The following is an 18,741-nucleotide window of genomic DNA, read 5'->3' on the forward strand; positions in this document are numbered from 1 at the left end:
CCCGGATCTCCTAACCTTCCGCCGCGCCCTCAAGACATGGCTTTTTCAGCAAGCGGGACTGACCTAGGGTGAATTTTAAATAGGGAAAATTTTTAAAGATTTTAATAATGTCACAGCTAGAAATATTTGGTTTTAATTGGCTTTTAAAGGGGAAATGTTTTTGTGTTATTTTAATATGCTGTGAGCCGCCCTGAGTCCCATGGGGAGAAGGGCGGCATACAAGTTAGTGTTAAATAAATAAAAATAAATAAATAAATAAATAAAATAGTACGGTATACTTAGATTTGATACATTAAAATACAGATTAAATTCCTCATAGCTTTGGCCAGAGAACCAATTTTTCTGATACGACAATTTATTTCATATCAGAAATAAGTAAGTAAGAAAACTAATTATTTTAGAATCACTTTTTAATGTTAAAAGCTGGCTAATACAAATTGTTGCATAAGATAAACGGCAGCACTAGGTGATGTGTGGCAAAGTAGAATGATTCTAGCTCTTTCAGTGGCTTGCTTTTCTAGATGATTTACTTACTTGTATTTACTTACTTATATGGCCACCCAACTCACTCTCAGTGATTACAAAATAATGGAAATTTTTACTGTTAAAAATCACAAAACAAAAGGTTTTGATTTCTTTCTGTGATCAACAGCTTGGAAAATGTTATTCATGTTTTTTGTCTATCTATCCTGTGCCTTTTCTTCATGTAAGATGGAATGAATTATGAGAAGTGCCTGATACAAGCTCCCACTTAATCATGCTGGCTGAGACGTATGGGAATTGTAATCCATGATCAGTTGACTTTTGTTCCATATTCTTTTAAGTTAGTGTTTCTCAACCTTGACAATTTTAAGGCATGTGGACTTCAACTCCCAGAATTCCACAGCCAGCAATGCTGGCTGTGGAATTCTGGGAGTTGAAGTCCACATGCCTTAAAATTGTCAAGGTTGAGAAACACTGTTTTAAGTGGTCTAGACCAGTGTTTCTCAACCTTGACAATTTTAAGGCATGTGGACTTCAACTCCCAGAATTCCACAGCCAGCAATGCTGGCTGTGGAATTCTGGGAGCTGAAGTCCACATGCCTTAAAATTGTCAAGGTTGAGAAACACTGGTCTAGACTGCCATTCCTGATACCTCTCAGACAATTGCATTGTTCAACCACTTTTGCTTTTGTTGCTGTGATATTAATTAAATTTATTTCTTGCACTGTCTGGTATTAATTAGCAATAGATATTTGATGAAACTCACCTGTGTAACATGCAGAAGTTCTGAAACGATTCTCTAATAAGGCATTAAATTGTTTATAAGTGCAGCTTTTATCTGAGTTGCTCAACATATTTTATCAAAGACCCACAATGTATAAGTAGAATAAAAATACACTGTCATACAAGTGACGGCCTTCAAATTCTTCTATAATTCCTTGAGGTGAAGAGAGGTCAGCTGTTTTGTGAGACGGCTTTCCTCAGTCTGTTTTCTGCATATTACTCAATCGTTTTCTTATTTTTTTTTCAGATGACACAATTGGTGCTTCCTCGCATGGTGGAAAGGTGAGTCACATAAACACATCCAGACAGCCATTATTATTTATAGGGGAAAATCCTTTCTTTGAAAAATTCATTACTGTGACTAATCAGTCAGGCCTCCATGTTTTATTGGTAGTGTAATGCTGTGTGAGTCATGGGATTGGGTATATGAATCATCAGACCGTGAAAGCCTATCTTTACTTGATGTCCTTTTTTATTTTCTTTCCACTGTTTGGTGATTTCTTTTTAAAATGGAATTAAAATGCCGGAATGACTCATCAGTGAGAACTCAACAACAAGCTATTCTGTGGGGGTGGCTATGTTTCTGGGATATTCCTGGGAATAACCTTAAAGCCTTTCCTGAGTGTCAATGAAAAGAAAACAGAGAATAGAGAGAACAAGCTCTACTTATATGGCAGGCACAGAAAATGTGTGCACAAAAGCAAAAGGCTCTGGAATAATAGGAGGCTAAGAGATGGCAATATTTCAGTATTAGTGTAGATCGTACTTTTGGCATTTTTCCATTTATGCCATTGTTACATGAGGTAGATAATTTTCCTGAAAATTAAAAATTATTCCTTGCTCAGTTCCTTCTAGTTATATTCCTCAAAATGGACACAGAAAACCATGCTATCATTGGTATCTTTCTTCCTCATTCAGTTCTTCTTGAACCACAGTATTTGGTTCTGCATTAAAGTGTCTTCTGCTCTCTGCAGTTTCTTTCCTCCTTTGCTAAGTAATCCATTTTTGTATCCAGGCTCATTTGTCCAGATCTATTCATGGTTGGAGAAAGAAAGGAAAAAAATCCTTAAGAGATTTTGGCCATGAAAAGTATTTTTCCCTATTGAGTGTTTAAAGCATCGATTGATTGAGCAAGATCTTCCTTGGTTTCACATAAACTCTTGCTGAAATTAAAATTGGTGCTGAAGTCTTCTTTTCTTGATGCAGTCTCCTGGATTTGATAGGTGAGACAAAGAATAGGTCTTCCCCATATCAATTTCACAGTTTTGGAATGCTTCTGAGTTGAACTTTGTCACATTCTCAGGACTAAGTTTCCCATTTAGCTTTTCATATTTACTATCTAACACGTTATTGATAGTTCTGCACAATGTGCAATCCATTCAGTGACTCAGATTGTGGTGAAAGGTATACAGTACATGTAGCCAAGAATGAGGCTCAGTTCCTTTTCAATTGTTGTACCTATAACACCATTTGGTTCTTCCCCTGCGTTTCTCTGGCAAAAAATAAGGGATTGTTTTTGTTCTTTCTTTGATTTATTTTTTCCCTATGCTTATATTAATTTTGCTTTCTCTTATTTCTACAGTCAAGGGTAGTACCACTAGCATTTCCTGTAAAGCAACACTTATAGCAATAGGAGCATTGCTTTAAAAGTTTTTGAAATATAAGAACAACTTTCTAAATAGTATTCCCTAAAAATTCTGAATCTTGGAAAAGGACATTTAGTATACTTCTGCCTTGCTCACGGTTTATTAAACTGATCTGGTGAAAATACGTTTGCCTCTAAACCCTATTATAGATAAATCTATACAATACCCGTGACTGAGACAGTCCAGTTTATGGAACAGTTATCAGCACCATCCACAGCATCTAATGATATTTTCTGGTAGCTAGCTGGATTATTTCCTTGATGAGTTGTAATCAAAGAGGAAAGTGCACAAGTATTATTTTAAGCATGCATCTGCATAAGCCTTGGAAAATGAATAAAGGGAGGCACTCCTATTCTTCACTCTTGATGCAGGCATCTCTACCTCCAATTATATGCTACATCAATTATACCTGCCCCTCCTTTTTGGTTTTACCTTACTATGCTCCATCTGAAGAGGAGTGTAGATATTTAGATGCAGTGGAAAGAAAAAATTGCTCTGGCTTTCTGATACTCTCTTTTTTCATTCTTTGCCACTATCATTTTCACTGGAATAAAAATGGCTGCTCTTCTTCATATGTTTTTGATTATAAAGATGTCCAAACAGGGCTTATCCATACAAAGCAACAAAGCATTTTGTTGACTCTGGTGCAACTGAAATATGTTTTAGTGGGGTGCCTGCACTATGGAACAACTCCTGCCAGGAATTCAATCCACACTTATGCTGTGGGCTTTCTGTAGCACTCGAAAAGAGCTTTAATAGAAAACCTGTTCGCATCTATTACAGCACTACATATGTTAGGTTTTCTCTATGATTTTACTGAATTTTAGTATTTGTATAGCAGACATCTTATTTTGTATTGATAAATGTAATCTCAACTTTTGCTGACAGCCCAATCAATTGTAGCCCACATAAATCTAATTAGTACATGAATAAACTGTGATAATTGGGCTGTAATATCCACATGTATGGTATGTACTTCAAGACCCATGAATGTATTGCAGAACTTCAATGGAGGAGACTACATTCCTTAAGTTCTGAATTGTTTGACACTAAAATTTTCAAGAAGTGCTTCTCTACCTCCAGCTATCAGTACACTCTTCATTTCATCTCATCATCTTTAGGATTTTTCGAGACTAGGAAGATCACCATCTAACAGAATTTATTTTGCTAAAATTTTAGCAAAATTACCATGTTGGTTAATTTCTTTTCTTCCCGTTATGAAACTTTTCCTGAAAAATCTTCTCAATATTTATTCTCCTATTCAGAATCCACAGTGTACCTGGAACTTCATTCTTGGCACTTTCCAACAGTTTGAATCTATATCCTCAATAAACCTCTAATTCCTGATTTTAAAGGCATTGTTTTTTTGTTGTGATTACTTTTGTTCACTATGCAGAAGAACTTTTAAGCTCTGCAAGCAATTCTCCCTGTTTTAACAGTTCTGTGAAGAGAAAGAGAATTGGACCTTAGTTTTACATTTACTCTTATTCATTGTCAGTAACTCTCTTGTTTTGAATAAGCATATTTTGTCTGGGATTAGCATTTTTCACCCTGCCTACTGGATTTATTTAACAGCAAAGATAGTGAATACTTCCTAACCCCACCCTGTCCAACAGTATATTTTGTGAACATCAGGCCCAATTCAGACATTAAATCAGACTGAAGTACTTCCAAATTATTTGGACTTATCATTTCTGCAACTTAAGATCAAATGCTATTTGCACCATTACTTTATATCCATATCTGTAATGAACCATATATGTGGTACAATTTTCAATGTGATGATAGTGCCTTTAGTTCGATATGAACTTGTATACAAATGTGATATTCTTTGCCCCACTCAAGCTAATTGCATTCCACAAGGCACCTTTTTATCATTTTACTTTCAGTTGTATAAACAAAGGTTACTATAACAACAATGGGAGCATTATAGATATCATGTTTTCTTTGAGTGTGGTAAAGAGAAAAACATTGATAAAATTAGAATATACCTAGTTGATCGCTTTATGTATTCATATTGTGTGAAGACTAGTAAAAATATGATAAAATTACATACAGCTTTATTGTTATCCTGAAGGCATCACAGTCATTAAACAAAAAAAAATCATATGTGATAGACGTAAGACATCTTTTCCCCTTCAGTCATTAAACAAGTCACTGTGGTGATTAAGTGAAACATCATGTGACCCTAACCTACAATTTTACTTCTGCATGCTCCATTCTGCTTGTTGCAAGCTGGTTAGGAAGCATTCAAATGACAATTATGTGACCACATGAAACTATGATAGTTGTACATGTGATGTGCCTGAATGATAATTTTGTGATCTCAGGACACTGCAACAGTCATAAATGCGAGGATTAGTCACAATGATAGTTTTTTCCTGAACTGTTGTAACTTTTAACAGTCAATTAAACAAGGCAATCAGTAAGTGAAGAGTATTGTACTTGTATGAGAAACCACTAAGAAATCTCAAGTTTGTATTCTATTTGTTTTTTTTAATATATTTTTTAAAAAGAACAGCCAGGAAGAAGGCAATAGCATTCTTGCCCTGAAAACTACTAGGAGTCAAGTTCAAGGCTTTTTTAATCAATTACTTATGAAATCAATTTACTTACATTGTACTTGAACTGTGTACTTTAAATAGTATTTCAGATATGCTTTTTAAAAAATTACTATAAATTGTTTGGCCTTAAATTTTAGCATTCCACATTTAGCCATTCAATCTGACTTAGTATGTTATCTGAACATTATTTGTATATGTTTAATTAATTAACAATATTAGAATATTTTTTACTATTAAAACTTGTTAACAGTGTTGATAAAGCTGAATTTCAATGTTACCATCCATCCATAATCTGTGTACTTGTTCATAAACCACAAGTACTACTAGGTCTTTCATCCACTCGTTTATGTCCACAAATTTGGCTTTCTAATGTACTAGTTTGGCAATAATTAGGCATAGAGAAACATCCATTGCCTAGCTTCATTTTCTATGTAGTAGATATGTAGTTCAAAAGAATGTGTATTTTTCTGCAGCTGCTGACAGGCATGCCCTGCCAATATGAGGTATGGCCTTCCTATGGAGCTATCCTCATGACCGTTCATAAGGTTCCTTTCCCAATTGCACAAGGTTGTTAGGAAGGAAATGGGGGCAGTTGCAGCTCCCCTGTGGTTGGTCATAAAGATGCTGGACTGACAAGTGTCCAAATTTTAATTATGCAGTTACAAGGATACTGCAATGGCCATAACTTTGGGTACAAGGTAGGAAGTCCCTTCACTTAGCATCGTCATGGAACGAACATAGTATCTGTATCACTATGTTCACTTCATAATGAAACATCTTTTAGTTTGTGTTCCATCTTTATTTCACAGAATGCCATAAGAATAGTTAACATTTGTATATTTTAGGCTTCTGTTTTGTTTCAACAAATGTTACATTTTATATTTTGTCTCTCTTTCAGGTCCAAGGGAATTATAATTAATATCACTTCTGTTGCTGCACTAGAAAAAGCTCCATATTTAACTCTTTATTCAGCAGCTAAGGTATATATATATGGGGAAAACATTGTGTGATTTTTTTTTTCATTCTTCAACTAAATTGCTTATTGGCAAATGCAACATTTACAATAGTCTTTTTAAGAGGATAATGATTTCCTTATTTCATGAAAGTGAATACAGACACCTTGGAATTAGTCTCTTTAATTCAGATTTTAAAATGAAGTGTACCTATAACTTTTTGGTGTGGGAAAGCATTATATTTAAAAATATAGTTGCGTCCTTCAGCTGTCAAGCCCCTGTGGGCTTGCCACTAACGGGAGGGGGGACGGGGAGGACAAGATTGTCGGATGGAGGCGTCCGGAGGCAGCAGATGGGACCAGCAGCAGAGATGGCAGCGACAGCCCTTTCCCTCCCTTGTATCTGTATGGTGGAAGGGGGACCCTGTGGAATACACCACGAGGCTGTCCCGCCGAGCAGTTGATCGACGTGGAGAAACGGGGAGCTGAAATCCTGTCTCGCTTCCTTGCCTTGCTGCTATACTGGTGCTCACGCCGGATGCTGGCTAGGTGGGTGGGGGATGAGGCCGGTTGGGAGGCGTCTATTTAGAGCGCTGGTAGGCAGTTGCTCCTAGCGCTGACTTTGTTTGCTGTTTGAATACTGCATGCCAGAGCGTACTGTAAACAAACAGACCATCTGTGAACTCAACGGCTTGTTTCTTGTTGGAGCCAGAGGTGTGGCAAGGACCTCAGCTTTGTGCAAGGAGTCCAAATTGAAGTTGGCTCAAATGCCACTGTTTTAAGAAAGTATTTTGATGCGAGTACAATTCTTAAAATCTTCCAATTGTTTTTATGAATGTATACATTTTAATTTACGTTAAATATATATACATATATATACATACATGTATGCATGCATGCATGCATATATATAAATGTGGGTTAGACAGCATCACCACCAGATGGATTTGTAGCTGGCTGAGCGGCCGTACTCAGCATGTGGTCCTCAATGGAACCGCATCTGCATGGAGGGAAATGTGTAGTGGGGTGCCCCAGGGCTCTGTTCTGGGCCCGGTGCTCTTCAACATCTTCATCAACGATTTGGATGAGGGGATAGATGGGGAAATCATCAAATTTGTAGATGACACCAAGCTGGCAGGAATAGCCAACACTCCAGAATACAGGTTTAGGATACAAGAGGATCTGGACAGACTTGAACACTGGGCGCTATCTAACAAAATGAAATTCAATGGTGAAAAAAGTAAGGTTCTACATTTAGGCAAGAAAAACCAAATGTACAGGTATAGTATGGGGGTACCTTGCTCAATAGTAGTAACTGTGAGAGGGATCTCGGAGTCCTAGTGGACAATCACTTAAATATGAGCCAGCAGTGTGCTGCAGCTGCCAAAAAAGCCAACACAGTGCTAGGCTACATTAACAGAGAAATAGAATCAAGATCACATGAAGTATTAATACCACTTTACAATGCCTTGGTAAGGCCACACTTGGAATACTGCATCCAGTTTTGGTCACCGCGATGTAAAAAAGATGTTGAGATTCTAGAAAGAGTACAGAGAAGAGCAACAAAGATGATTAGGAGACTGGAGGCTAAAACATATAAGGAACGGTTGCTGGAATTGGGTATGTCTAGTTTACTGAAGAGAAGGACGAGGGGGGACATGATAGCAGTGTTCCAATATCTCAGGGGCTGCCACAAAGAAGAGGGAGTCAAGCTATTCTCCAATGCACCTGAAGGCAGGACAAGAAGCAACGGATGCAAACTAACCAAAGAGAGAAGCAACGTAGAACTAAGAAGAAATTTCCTAACAGTTAGAACAATTAATCAGTGGAACAACCTGCCTCTAGAAGTGGTGAATGCTCCAACACTGGAAGTTTTTTAAGAAGAGACTGGACAGCCATTTGTCCGAAATGGTATAGGGTTTCCTGCCTAAGCAGGGGGTTGGACTAGATGACCTCCAAGGTCCATTCCAACTTTATTATTATAATAATAATTTTTTACTACATAGCCAATTCAGTGCTGTTGTAACTTCAAACAGACACTAAACAAATGGTTGTAACTCGACAACTACCTGTATTGATATAAGAACCGAGGAAAAAACAGGAAATGACCAGCAAGTTCAAAAATGCAAAGTGAAGCAAGGTTACTGCCAAAATGTGAGTTCCACACCCAAAAAACTCCTGTGTGTGACTGGACCGTTGAACACTCAAACCAGTTCCTCATAATCTAAAATAATATAGCACGAATACAATCTTGAGTTCTATGACTTTTCAGGAATATATCTTCCTGTTCTTTTAAGGTATGTGAACAATATACTGTTGATTATGAATATGTTTAGCTGATCATAATACAATACAAGTTAGAGATACTAGTATTACTCACGTTTCCTTACAATGTACAAAGTTCCTAGTTTGGAATGCTATTTTCCATACTAAATGGTTTACAATTAACGGCAAGGTATGAAAAATTTACAGTATATGATTTATTGTGCATTCCTACAACTATATTTCTTTATATATATTTAGGTTTTTGCAGATTTCTTTTCTCAAGCACTCAGCCTGGAATATCAAAACAAAGGTGTCCTTGTGCAGGTTAGTGTGATTGATCCGTTTTGATACTGTATGTGTAATGGGATGCTAGAGGTTAAAATATACTCCAAGGTTATTCCTTATCTGAAAGACAATTGTAGGTACCATTGCCAAAAACAAATTAGTAGGCAGTTCCTTGAATCAAATTATTTTCACTATAGTGCTGACTTTATGAAATACCATCTTTAAAGCTTTATTATGTTAATCGTCTGGCTGATAGAGAGCTTTTAGTTAATTTGCAGGATTTTTTATTTATTTATTTGCTTTTACTGCAGGAGTTCTTTAACAATTTTTGAATTCTATTTTTTAGCATTATACCCTCACATGTTATGTAGCATATTGGGTAGCAAGGGATCTCCAGCATTTTTTGTCTTGGATGAGTACTTCAGCATCTTTCCATGTGACTCTTAGAATCTTTAAATCTTCCATGAACATTTTTGCCATGTATTTCAAGAGCATCGTCTTGGTCATTTGGCATCGGGGGAGGCCATCTCATTGTCATCTTGGGGACTTGAAATACTTTTTGAATTCCTGCTTAATTTGTGGTTGCAAATGTCCTTTAGGCAATTAACCGAAAGTTGTAGGGTCACTCGGTGCCTCCTTTTCCTGGCTAGAAGGTTACTTGCATCTTATAAAATGAGGTTAAACTCTAGTCTCTTCTCTTTCATCAGTCTCTATGATAAGATATTTCCATTTTCAACATCAGGAACATCCAAAAAAGTATAGCGAAAATTTAGAAATGTCAAAAGAGCATGGGAAACAAAGGCTGTGAAGACATGCCACATCCCCCCAAATGACAAAATTTTAGAGCAATCTAAATAACTTATTTTCCACTGCCTGCAGGAAGATGTTTTTAAAAACATCCACAAGAGGGTCATTGGGGCTGGGATTCAAGCTACTGTACACCACCACCCCATTGCAGGGAAGCTGCACCTATTAGATTGCCCCAGATAACGAACGGACTGAATTGGGTTTCAGAAGGAGCTTAAGGTTGTTCTGGAGGGCCTCTTGCATGCCTGACCGAGGTCCTGACAGCCCCGATTGCAGTCTTAGATGACTTTTGTGAGAGCAGGATGAGAGAGGTACATCCATCCTTGTTCTTGATCTTTCAGATCCTTTCAATCATGATATCTGGAGCGGCTTTGGGAGTTGAGAGTGGGTGGCACAGTGTTGTGCTTGTTTTTCCTTCTCCCAGGAGAAATGAGCACAATACTGTGCCAAACTATTAAAATTAAATTACCCACATAAGTATCAGTAAAGAGCAATAGGTTTTGTTTACCTTAAGAAAACATGACGATCAGAAAAAAATGAATCTAGTTTAATTAATCAAACTCTAAAACTCTTTATTTAATTGAAAAGGGGTAATATAGGAATAACAGCCTGCTTAGTGTTAAGGATCAGGCTAGAAACATGGAGATGGTGAGTTCTAATCCGGCTTAAGCACAAAGCTTGACCTTGTAGCATCGCTCTCTGTCTCAGCCCTAGGAAGGAGGCCATGGCAAACACTTTTGAAAAGCCATGCCAAGAAAACTGCAGGGACGTGTCCAAGCAATCTCCCAAGAATCAGACACAAAAAAATTAGGAAAATCTGCTAATATGGAATCTTTTTTTAAAATAACATCCTGAAGACCAGTTTTTAAGTGAAAAACTGCAAAATGGTACCACTTGTAACTCTTACAATATTTAATATTTTATTCTTTGGTGCTACCCAGTGCGATGATTGAACATTGCAATGTGAAGATTAAATTTCCATTTCAATATACCTCAATTTAATGTTCCTAATGAATTAATCCATGATACATACATTATGTACACTTAATATCGGATAAACTGATCTTTAACTCAGTCATGTATAAACAAAGGAGACATAGATCAATTAATGTTGCTTCTAAATCAATGATTTATTGTACTAAAAAAATAGGCCAGTCACAATTGAAGCTAGCAGCTGGTTGTTTATTGAAGCTGTTGCAAAGTGGGAAATCACATTTCCTCATGTCCCCACCCTTCGGAATGCTTACTCTGTCATTGGGATAGCTAGCTCAAAATGGACAAGAATTCCCGGCTCTTTTAAATGCTCATTCCATCTGGGTGCTACAATGCTTAAAACCACAGTTGGGACCAGAATTTTCATTGCTAAGCAAGTCAATTGTTAAAGAAACCTGCCTGGGCCTAAAACATAACTGGATGCGGGCTGCCACTTCAGGGTAGTTCTTCAATCTGCCGTTTCCCCATAGGAAGTTTGTAATCATGTTCATGTAATGAATGACACTATGAATATCACACATTTGGGCCTATAGTTATTTTTTCAGCACTGTCATAATTTCAAATGGTCACTGAAGCACTTGGTAAGCGAGGACTACCTATATTAATTATATTAACATAATATGCTGTCACTATAGCAGTTTCTATGTTTAAATTGTTTTGTAGCACGTGCATTGATTTGTTGTAGATATTAAATAAGACTTTAAGACAATATACAGATACAAATTGCTGGATATAAATTTAATTAAAAGAAAAAGTGTTTAAAAAGCCTGTTCAATCCTATGAATAATATTAAAATGCCTCCATTATTATAACTATTTAAGTCACTTTTCTAGAAATTTATGATAATAGTCTTTGCCTAATTACCTTGATTGTAAGATGGGATCTTTTACATATTAAATCTGCACAGATTTAAGAATTGGAAGCTGAAGTACCAGATCATTTGAAAATAATCATTCTTTCATCTCTTCTAGCCTGTTCCAAATTGCTTTTATCATCGTCCTAAAGCCAATATATACCTAATAATGGAGATTTTCAATCACCCATGATGCTGAATTATTAATATCTATGTGTGATCTTAATATTTGGCATGACTTGTATTTCATATATATTATAAATATCCAAGTGACCATTTTCTACAAATGAGAAAACCATGTTCTTTCTTTTTCAGACTGTTCAACCATATTTTGTCATAACAAAAATGTCTAAACTTCGTAGAGCAAACATTTATAGACCCACTCCTGAACAATATGTAAAATATTCCCTCAATACTCTTGGTCAGGAAACGGTAACTTGTGGATATCCATCTCATGCTTTTTTGGTATGTATATTTAAAGAGAGATTAACATTTCCCAGAGTGTCTATAATTTGCTTTCATTTATCAATCCATTGATACTTTGGTCTTTAACTTAGTAACACATTTTTTTCTGCTTCTGTTTTTTAGAAATGGTTTGGGGGAAAAATGCCTAACTGGTATGTCCAAAAAGTCATCACAGATACAGCCTTAAAATCAAGAGCTTACTATTTAAAGAAACTAAAGGAAAACTAAGCTAAATTGCTTTGACAAGACCCTCGGTATTTTTAAAATCTACTTTGAAGCATCAAATACTTTGTCATATATTTCTTGTATGGTCTATTCTGAGGCGAACCCAAGACTGGCATAAAGAAAATATAGATATATGAAAGGTGTAGAAAAAAAAATCAATTAACAATGTCTAGAGTATATAATGCTCTGGGTCCATTCTATTAAAATGTTTTGTGTTATATAATTATTAAACAATATTTTCAATTAATAGATTTACTAAAGTGCATCAATAGTGTTTCAGATAGGTTCATTTTGAGAAAAGTGATCGAAATTGAAATAAAACAATTTGGAATTTGTAACATCTCTATCAATAATGGAGTCACATTATTTCTGTATTTTAAACTAAAAATCTATTATTTCCTCAATTTTGATATTTCAAGAAATATCCCTTATTGAAATTGAAGGTTTAAAAATTACAAGATTGGCTGTAGGATCTATCTTGTTAATGTCAATGTCAATTCATTATGTGATAGTCAGCTTCAGGCATCATAACACTGCTTTATTCCTTACAAAGCTTAAGAATTACAGTTAAATATAATGCTGGCACAGACTTCATATGTTCACAATGTTTTTTTTTTTACTAATGATAATACTTTAAAATGGTACTTTGTATGAGCTGTTATATCAAATATTTAAAAAAGAAAGATTGCAACAGCAGACACAATTTTGATTACCTGGATGTTCTCTTAATATAAACATATATGGGTTGGGACCCGGAAGTGCTTGTAAGATTCCATCTCTATTACAAGGTGGGGGGAGCTCTTGCAGTGATATCAGATGTAGTATAGAAGGCTACAATGCAAAGGATAATGAGATTTAAGAAGCAAGCATGTATAGACAACCTGTCCTCTTGCATAAGAATTCTTGCCTCCAAAATGAAAAAGTCATTTCAAATGTTGGTAATACATTTAACAGGGATTTGTTATTCTTTCATTGTAACTTATGGAAATAAAAAAAATTCTGCTTAAGACTTATAGTTTTATCTATCTTTACATGAAAATTGAGATTTGGGTTTTTAATTTTTTAAATCTTATTATTTGTACTTTCGGAACAAATAAAATGAAAATGCTGTAACTTGTTATGGGCTTCCTTCCTTTATTGAAAACTCGTTTGAGCCTGGAAGTATATTCAGTGAAGATTCATGGTAGCCATAAGGAACGCAACCTTTGCCTGAGTGGGGAAAGGAAAAAAAATGCACACTACCATTCAATTTACTTTGCTTTATCGGGGCAGTTGTCTTTATCCGTATGCATACAAATATTTTCTGCAAATTAACTTGATCATGTTTTATAGATGCTAGAAACCCTATAACTGAATTCTGAATATTGTCCTGTGAGGAATAACTTAAGGCTGATGTGAAAGTAAATATATGTTTAAACATTAATACACATAGAAAATAAAAACCGATGCAAAGGTATTGATTGGGAATCAGAAATACAGTCCAGAATGGCTGTATTTTTTTGTGAAGAGTTATTGAAGGACACATGATGGCAATTTACTCTGCTGGTATGCCTGTATACATATTAGAAAATCTATAACATTTTATGATTAAAATAAAAGTTCTACGAAGGTTTTTCTGTTATTTATTTATATATATGTATGTGTGTATATGTATATGTATATAAGTATATATATGTATATATATGTATATGTGTATATATATGTATGTGTGTATATATATTATATATATATATGTATGTATGCAGGGCTTTTTTTCTCATAGAATGTCCAGAACGGAGTTCCAGCACCTTTTTTGGATGGAACCTTGTAGGGTAGGCAAGGTGGGTTGTATGATGTATGAGTTCCGGCACCTTTTTTTTTTTATAGAAAAAAAGCACTGTATGTATGTATATGTATATATTGTATGTGTATATGTATATGTATATATGTAAGTATGTATTTGTATATGTATATATATATGTATTTGGGCTGACAGGGTGCACCAAACTCAAGATAATTCTTCTCCCGTCTCATAGCTAACAAAGTGAGAAAGAACCTGTGGCCTAGAGGTTAATACACACACAAGTTATAAAGCTAAAAATTTGACTCTTGGGTAAATCCATGATAAAACCAACAAATATCGATCACCAAGAGGAAAGTAGTAAATAGTAAAAAATTTAATGAGCTGAGCTTTCGTTGGGCCCACCCAACATCATCAGGGCTTTAAAAGTAGTCACCGGGAAAGAGCTTTTATAAGATGTTAACAGCCTGCATCTGGCTTCTGGAACGTGTCACCGGACCCAGCTGTTCGTGTTGTATCCTAGATGCATTACCTACATCAACGCATGATGTTTTTTCATACCTCCTCCGTATTTTACCGTAAGTGTTCTCCTCATTAACTTCAGGGGTGGAGTGAATTCTGTGTGTGGCACTATGCTCGGGGGGGGGCAGTTCTTCTTTGATCTCACTGTTAAATTCCTCCGTCCCTTACAAACGTGATCCAAGTGTGCTGTCTCCTCCTTGCATATATGTATGTATGTATGTATGTGTATATATATATATATGTATGTATATGTCTATATATGTATGTGTGTATGTGTATATATGTATATGTATATATGAGTGATGGCGAACCTTTTAGAGACCGAGTGCCCAAAAACTGGCCCCGCCCCCACTCCGTCCCCTGCCCCGCCCCCACTCCGCCTGCCCACAGGGCCACTCACCACCTCCAGGGCCTGCCGCAGATCGCCCAGGCAACCCAGCAGTGCCATGGCGGCCACGCCCTCTGCCCGCACCCCGCAGCATCAATTGTGCATGATGGTGTGTGAGGGCAGAGTCTTGTCTACGCTGCCTGGCTGCCATGTTCTTGGCTGTGCTGCTCCACATGGGCCATGCTCAGGGGCAACTCTCCTCCAGGGGGGCTGCTGGTGAGAGGGTTGCGGGGGGAGGCAAGGCTGGGACAACGGCACATGTGCCAAAAGAGAGGGCTCAAAAAAATTTAGTGTGTGTGTGTGTGTGTATATATATATATACATATTGTAAAATGTCAACTTCTCATGGGAAAAAAAAAGATCTCGCAAAGTTGGAATTGATTGAACTTTTTAATCCCACCCAGTCTACCGTTACCACTGCAGCCACGCCCACCCAATGGGCCATGCCCAGCCAGTTGGCCACGCCCACCCAATGGGCCACGCCCACCTGGCAACCGACAATACGTAAGTGGGTTTCAGGTTGTAGTTTGGGCATTTGGTCTCTAAAAGGTTCGCCATCACTGTCCTAGCTCATCTCTGGTTTCAGTATTTCTCTTAGTACTTTTATAATTACACTGCAAATTCTTTTTGTGTGTGTGAATGTCTGGAAAAATCCACAGCCTGGCTTGCACCTCTTAACAGCACCAAACATACTGTAATCTAAGTAAAGGAAGAACTGTCAGACCTATTTATGCATCTCACACAAGTAGTTCTTGACTTAAAACTGTAATTGAGGCCAGAATTATGGTTGTAAGTCTTGCAATCATTGCCAGAACCAGCAAAAAACATTGTGAATTACAGTATGTCAGGGGTCTTCAAACTTGGCCCTTTTATGACTTGTGGACTTCAACTCCCAAAATTCCTCAGCCAGGCATGCTGGCTGAGGAATCCTGGGAGTTGAAGTCCACAAGTCATAAAAAGGCCAAGTTTGAAGACCCCTGCAGTATGTGATTGCAGGATGCTGTGAACAGCTATAAAGATGAGCCAGTTGCTAAATGCTCAAAATGGGATCACATGACTTTGCTGGATGCACAGGGCTATCATAACTCTGAACACAGGTCACCTGTAGCTCTGTCATGACTGAGAGTTTTTATTGCTAAATCTCCCATCCTATTGGAAGTCTTCCCATTAGAACTGATGGATGTGATCTCTGTCTAAATTTCTATAATAGAATAGGATTCTCTTTGCTGCAGGCATGCTGACTGGGGATTTGGGGTTCTGATGTTCAACGCAACATAAAAGAAAAATGATCTTTGTAGTGAAGGATAAATTGGGACCCCCAGGCCCATCAAACTCCTGAGTCCTTTTTTTTTACTTTGTAGCCCTTAGAATTTCCTCTGCCTCTGATAGGATCCATTAAATGACTCTTTCTCACCATTATAAAGCAGAATATACAATTGTTATTTACCATTTGCCTACTCACTAACATATATTTGCAATCACAAAATGAATACTGAGTCACCTGAGAATACTTAGGGGTGATGGGCGGCATAAAAATTTAATAAAATAAATACAGCACTTTTGGGTCATTTGTGGACATGCAGAGTAGTGAAAATGTTAAGTTATCCAACAGGAACATTCTAATCTATTGCATTATTTACTAACTCAATATTTGTGGTGGCTTTATACAACATAACTTTTACTTCCAGTCTAATGGCTTGCAAAATGTAGCAGATTGCATCAACGCTGCTTAGGATAGGATAGGATAGGATAGGATAGGAAGGTCTTCTAGTCCAGCCCTCCCCCCCACTCAAGCAGGAGAACCTATACCATCTCAGACAAGTGACTGTCCAGTCTCTTCTTAAAAACCTCCAATGATGGAGCGCCCATGATTTCTGGAGGCAAGCTGTTCCACTGGTTAATTGTCCTCACTGTTAGGAAGTTTCTCCTTAATTCCAGGTTGCTTCTCTCTTTGGTCAGTTTCCAACCATTGTTTCTTGTCCTGCCCTCTGGTACTTTGGAGAATAGTTTGATGCCCTCTTTGTGGCAGCCCCTCAAATACTGGAACACTGCTATCTTGTCACCCGTTTCTTCTTTTCTTAGACTAATCAAACCCAAATCCTGCAGCCGTTCTTCATATGTTTTAGTCTCCAGGCCTTTGATCATTTTAGTTGCTCTTCTCTGAATTTTTTCCAAAGTCTCAACATCTTTTTTGTAGTATGGTGACCGAAATTGGTTGCAGTATTCCAGGTGTGGTCTTACTAGGGTTTTTATAAAGCGGTACTAATACTTTGTGTGATCTTGATTTTATGCCTCTGTTTATACAATCCAGGATTGTATTAGCTTTTTTGGTGGCTGCTGCACATTGCTGGCTCATAGTCAAGTGATCATCTACTAGGACTCCAAGGTCCCTCTCACAATTACTGTTTTTGAGCCAGGTCTCTCCTGTACTTATACCTTTGAATTTTCCTGCATAAATGTAAAACTTTGCTTTTCTCCACATTAAAATTCATTTTGTTGGATAGGGCCCATTTTCAAGTTTGTCAAGATCTTTTTGGATCCTGAGCTTGTCTTCTGGGTTGTTGGCTATTCCTGCCAGTTTAGTGTCATAAAATTTAAGTCTAACTTCTTTAGTGAGTTTGAAATGAAGGCATATTCACAGATGTGGCAAAAGGAGGATGTTGCCAGAGTGTGTCTTCACACAACAGTCTGCAACAAAGAGCTCTTAAATAATGTCCCAGGTGTTCATGCCATTTCTCCCTTTAGCATCAGGGCTGGTTATTAGGTTTGAATTGATTGCTAACAGACTGCAAAAAGTTAGGCACTTCTGTTTGCTGCTTGCTTCTCAATAAGTGTACATCAAAATAATTTTTAAAGTGAACACAAAGATAGCAAAAGATTTAAATCAAAATCAAATACTTAAGATTTATCCAGTTTCCACCTCTAGTAAGCACCACAGCAAGCCACTAGATATATAAACTGACAGCAAACAGCACTCCTTACTAGCACGGATGATGTTATTCAGTTTGGGTAACGAAATGCAAGAAAACAACCAAGTTCAGAGAGCACCAAGGACCCCTCAAGCACCACAATCTTGCTTTGGTGTAAAGTCAGGTCAAGTCATAAATCAGGAACTCCACGCACACTTAAGCTCTAATACAGGGGTGGGCAACCTCGGCTCTTTTATGACTCGTGGACTTCAACTCCCAGAATTCCTGAGCCAGCCATGCTGGCTCAGGAATTCTGGGAGTTGAAGTCCACGAGTCATAAAAGAGCCGAGGCTGCCTACCCCTGCTCTAACAGAACTCTAAACGCGGCTAAAAGTAATTTAAAAAGTCCAATTCTTTATCATTTTAAAGCTCAAAATGAAACGGCTAATACCACTGGCATCTCAGAATGCCAGTTGCTAAGGAACAGTAGCCGGCGGAGACTCGGCTCCTTGCCGGAAACACCCTAGTCATCCGCTGCCTCCTGCAGAAAACGGGGGTGGCGACCCGGAAAAGTTTTCGAGCGAGCTACGCAAAGGTTGCTCTGCGGAAAGCCGATCCCAGGAATTTTCAAGACAAGGAGCGCAGCCCCGCCTCCCGCTCCTAACATTCCTCTCCGCGCGGAGAGGGGCTGAGACCCACAGCGGTGGGCGGGGCAAAAGAACGTCTCACCGCCCAATGATTGCCGCGCGAGGGGAAGTCGCCCATTCTGCTCAATAAGTGCCGTAGAGAAAAGGGCGTGTCCTCCGGAAAGTGCGCGCGCA

The 18,741-nt window shown here is 37.6% G+C and overlaps 1 protein-coding gene across 1 annotated transcript in view; it reads left to right on the top strand.

The window, feature by feature from the left end:
* HSD17B12 (hydroxysteroid 17-beta dehydrogenase 12) overlaps nucleotides 1-13,434 on the top strand; it is a 61,865-nt gene extending 48,431 nt beyond the window's left edge. The window contains exons 7-11 of the mRNA XM_015818465.1: nucleotides 1,514-1,548; nucleotides 6,375-6,456; nucleotides 8,952-9,017; nucleotides 11,947-12,096; nucleotides 12,220-13,434. Coding sequence (XP_015673951.1) covers nucleotides 1,514-1,548; nucleotides 6,375-6,456; nucleotides 8,952-9,017; nucleotides 11,947-12,096; nucleotides 12,220-12,324 — 438 coding nt within the window. The 3' untranslated portion in view covers nucleotides 12,325-13,434. The remainder of the gene's footprint in view (nucleotides 1-1,513; nucleotides 1,549-6,374; nucleotides 6,457-8,951; nucleotides 9,018-11,946; nucleotides 12,097-12,219) is intronic.
* The last annotated feature ends 5,307 nt before the right edge of the window (nucleotides 13,435-18,741 follow it).

The sequence above is a fragment of the Protobothrops mucrosquamatus genome, unplaced genomic scaffold (genome assembly GCF_001527695.2).
Source record: "Protobothrops mucrosquamatus isolate PMUCROS unplaced genomic scaffold, P.Mucros_1.0 scaffold743, whole genome shotgun sequence".
Taxonomy (NCBI): Eukaryota; Metazoa; Chordata; class Lepidosauria; order Squamata; family Viperidae; genus Protobothrops; species Protobothrops mucrosquamatus.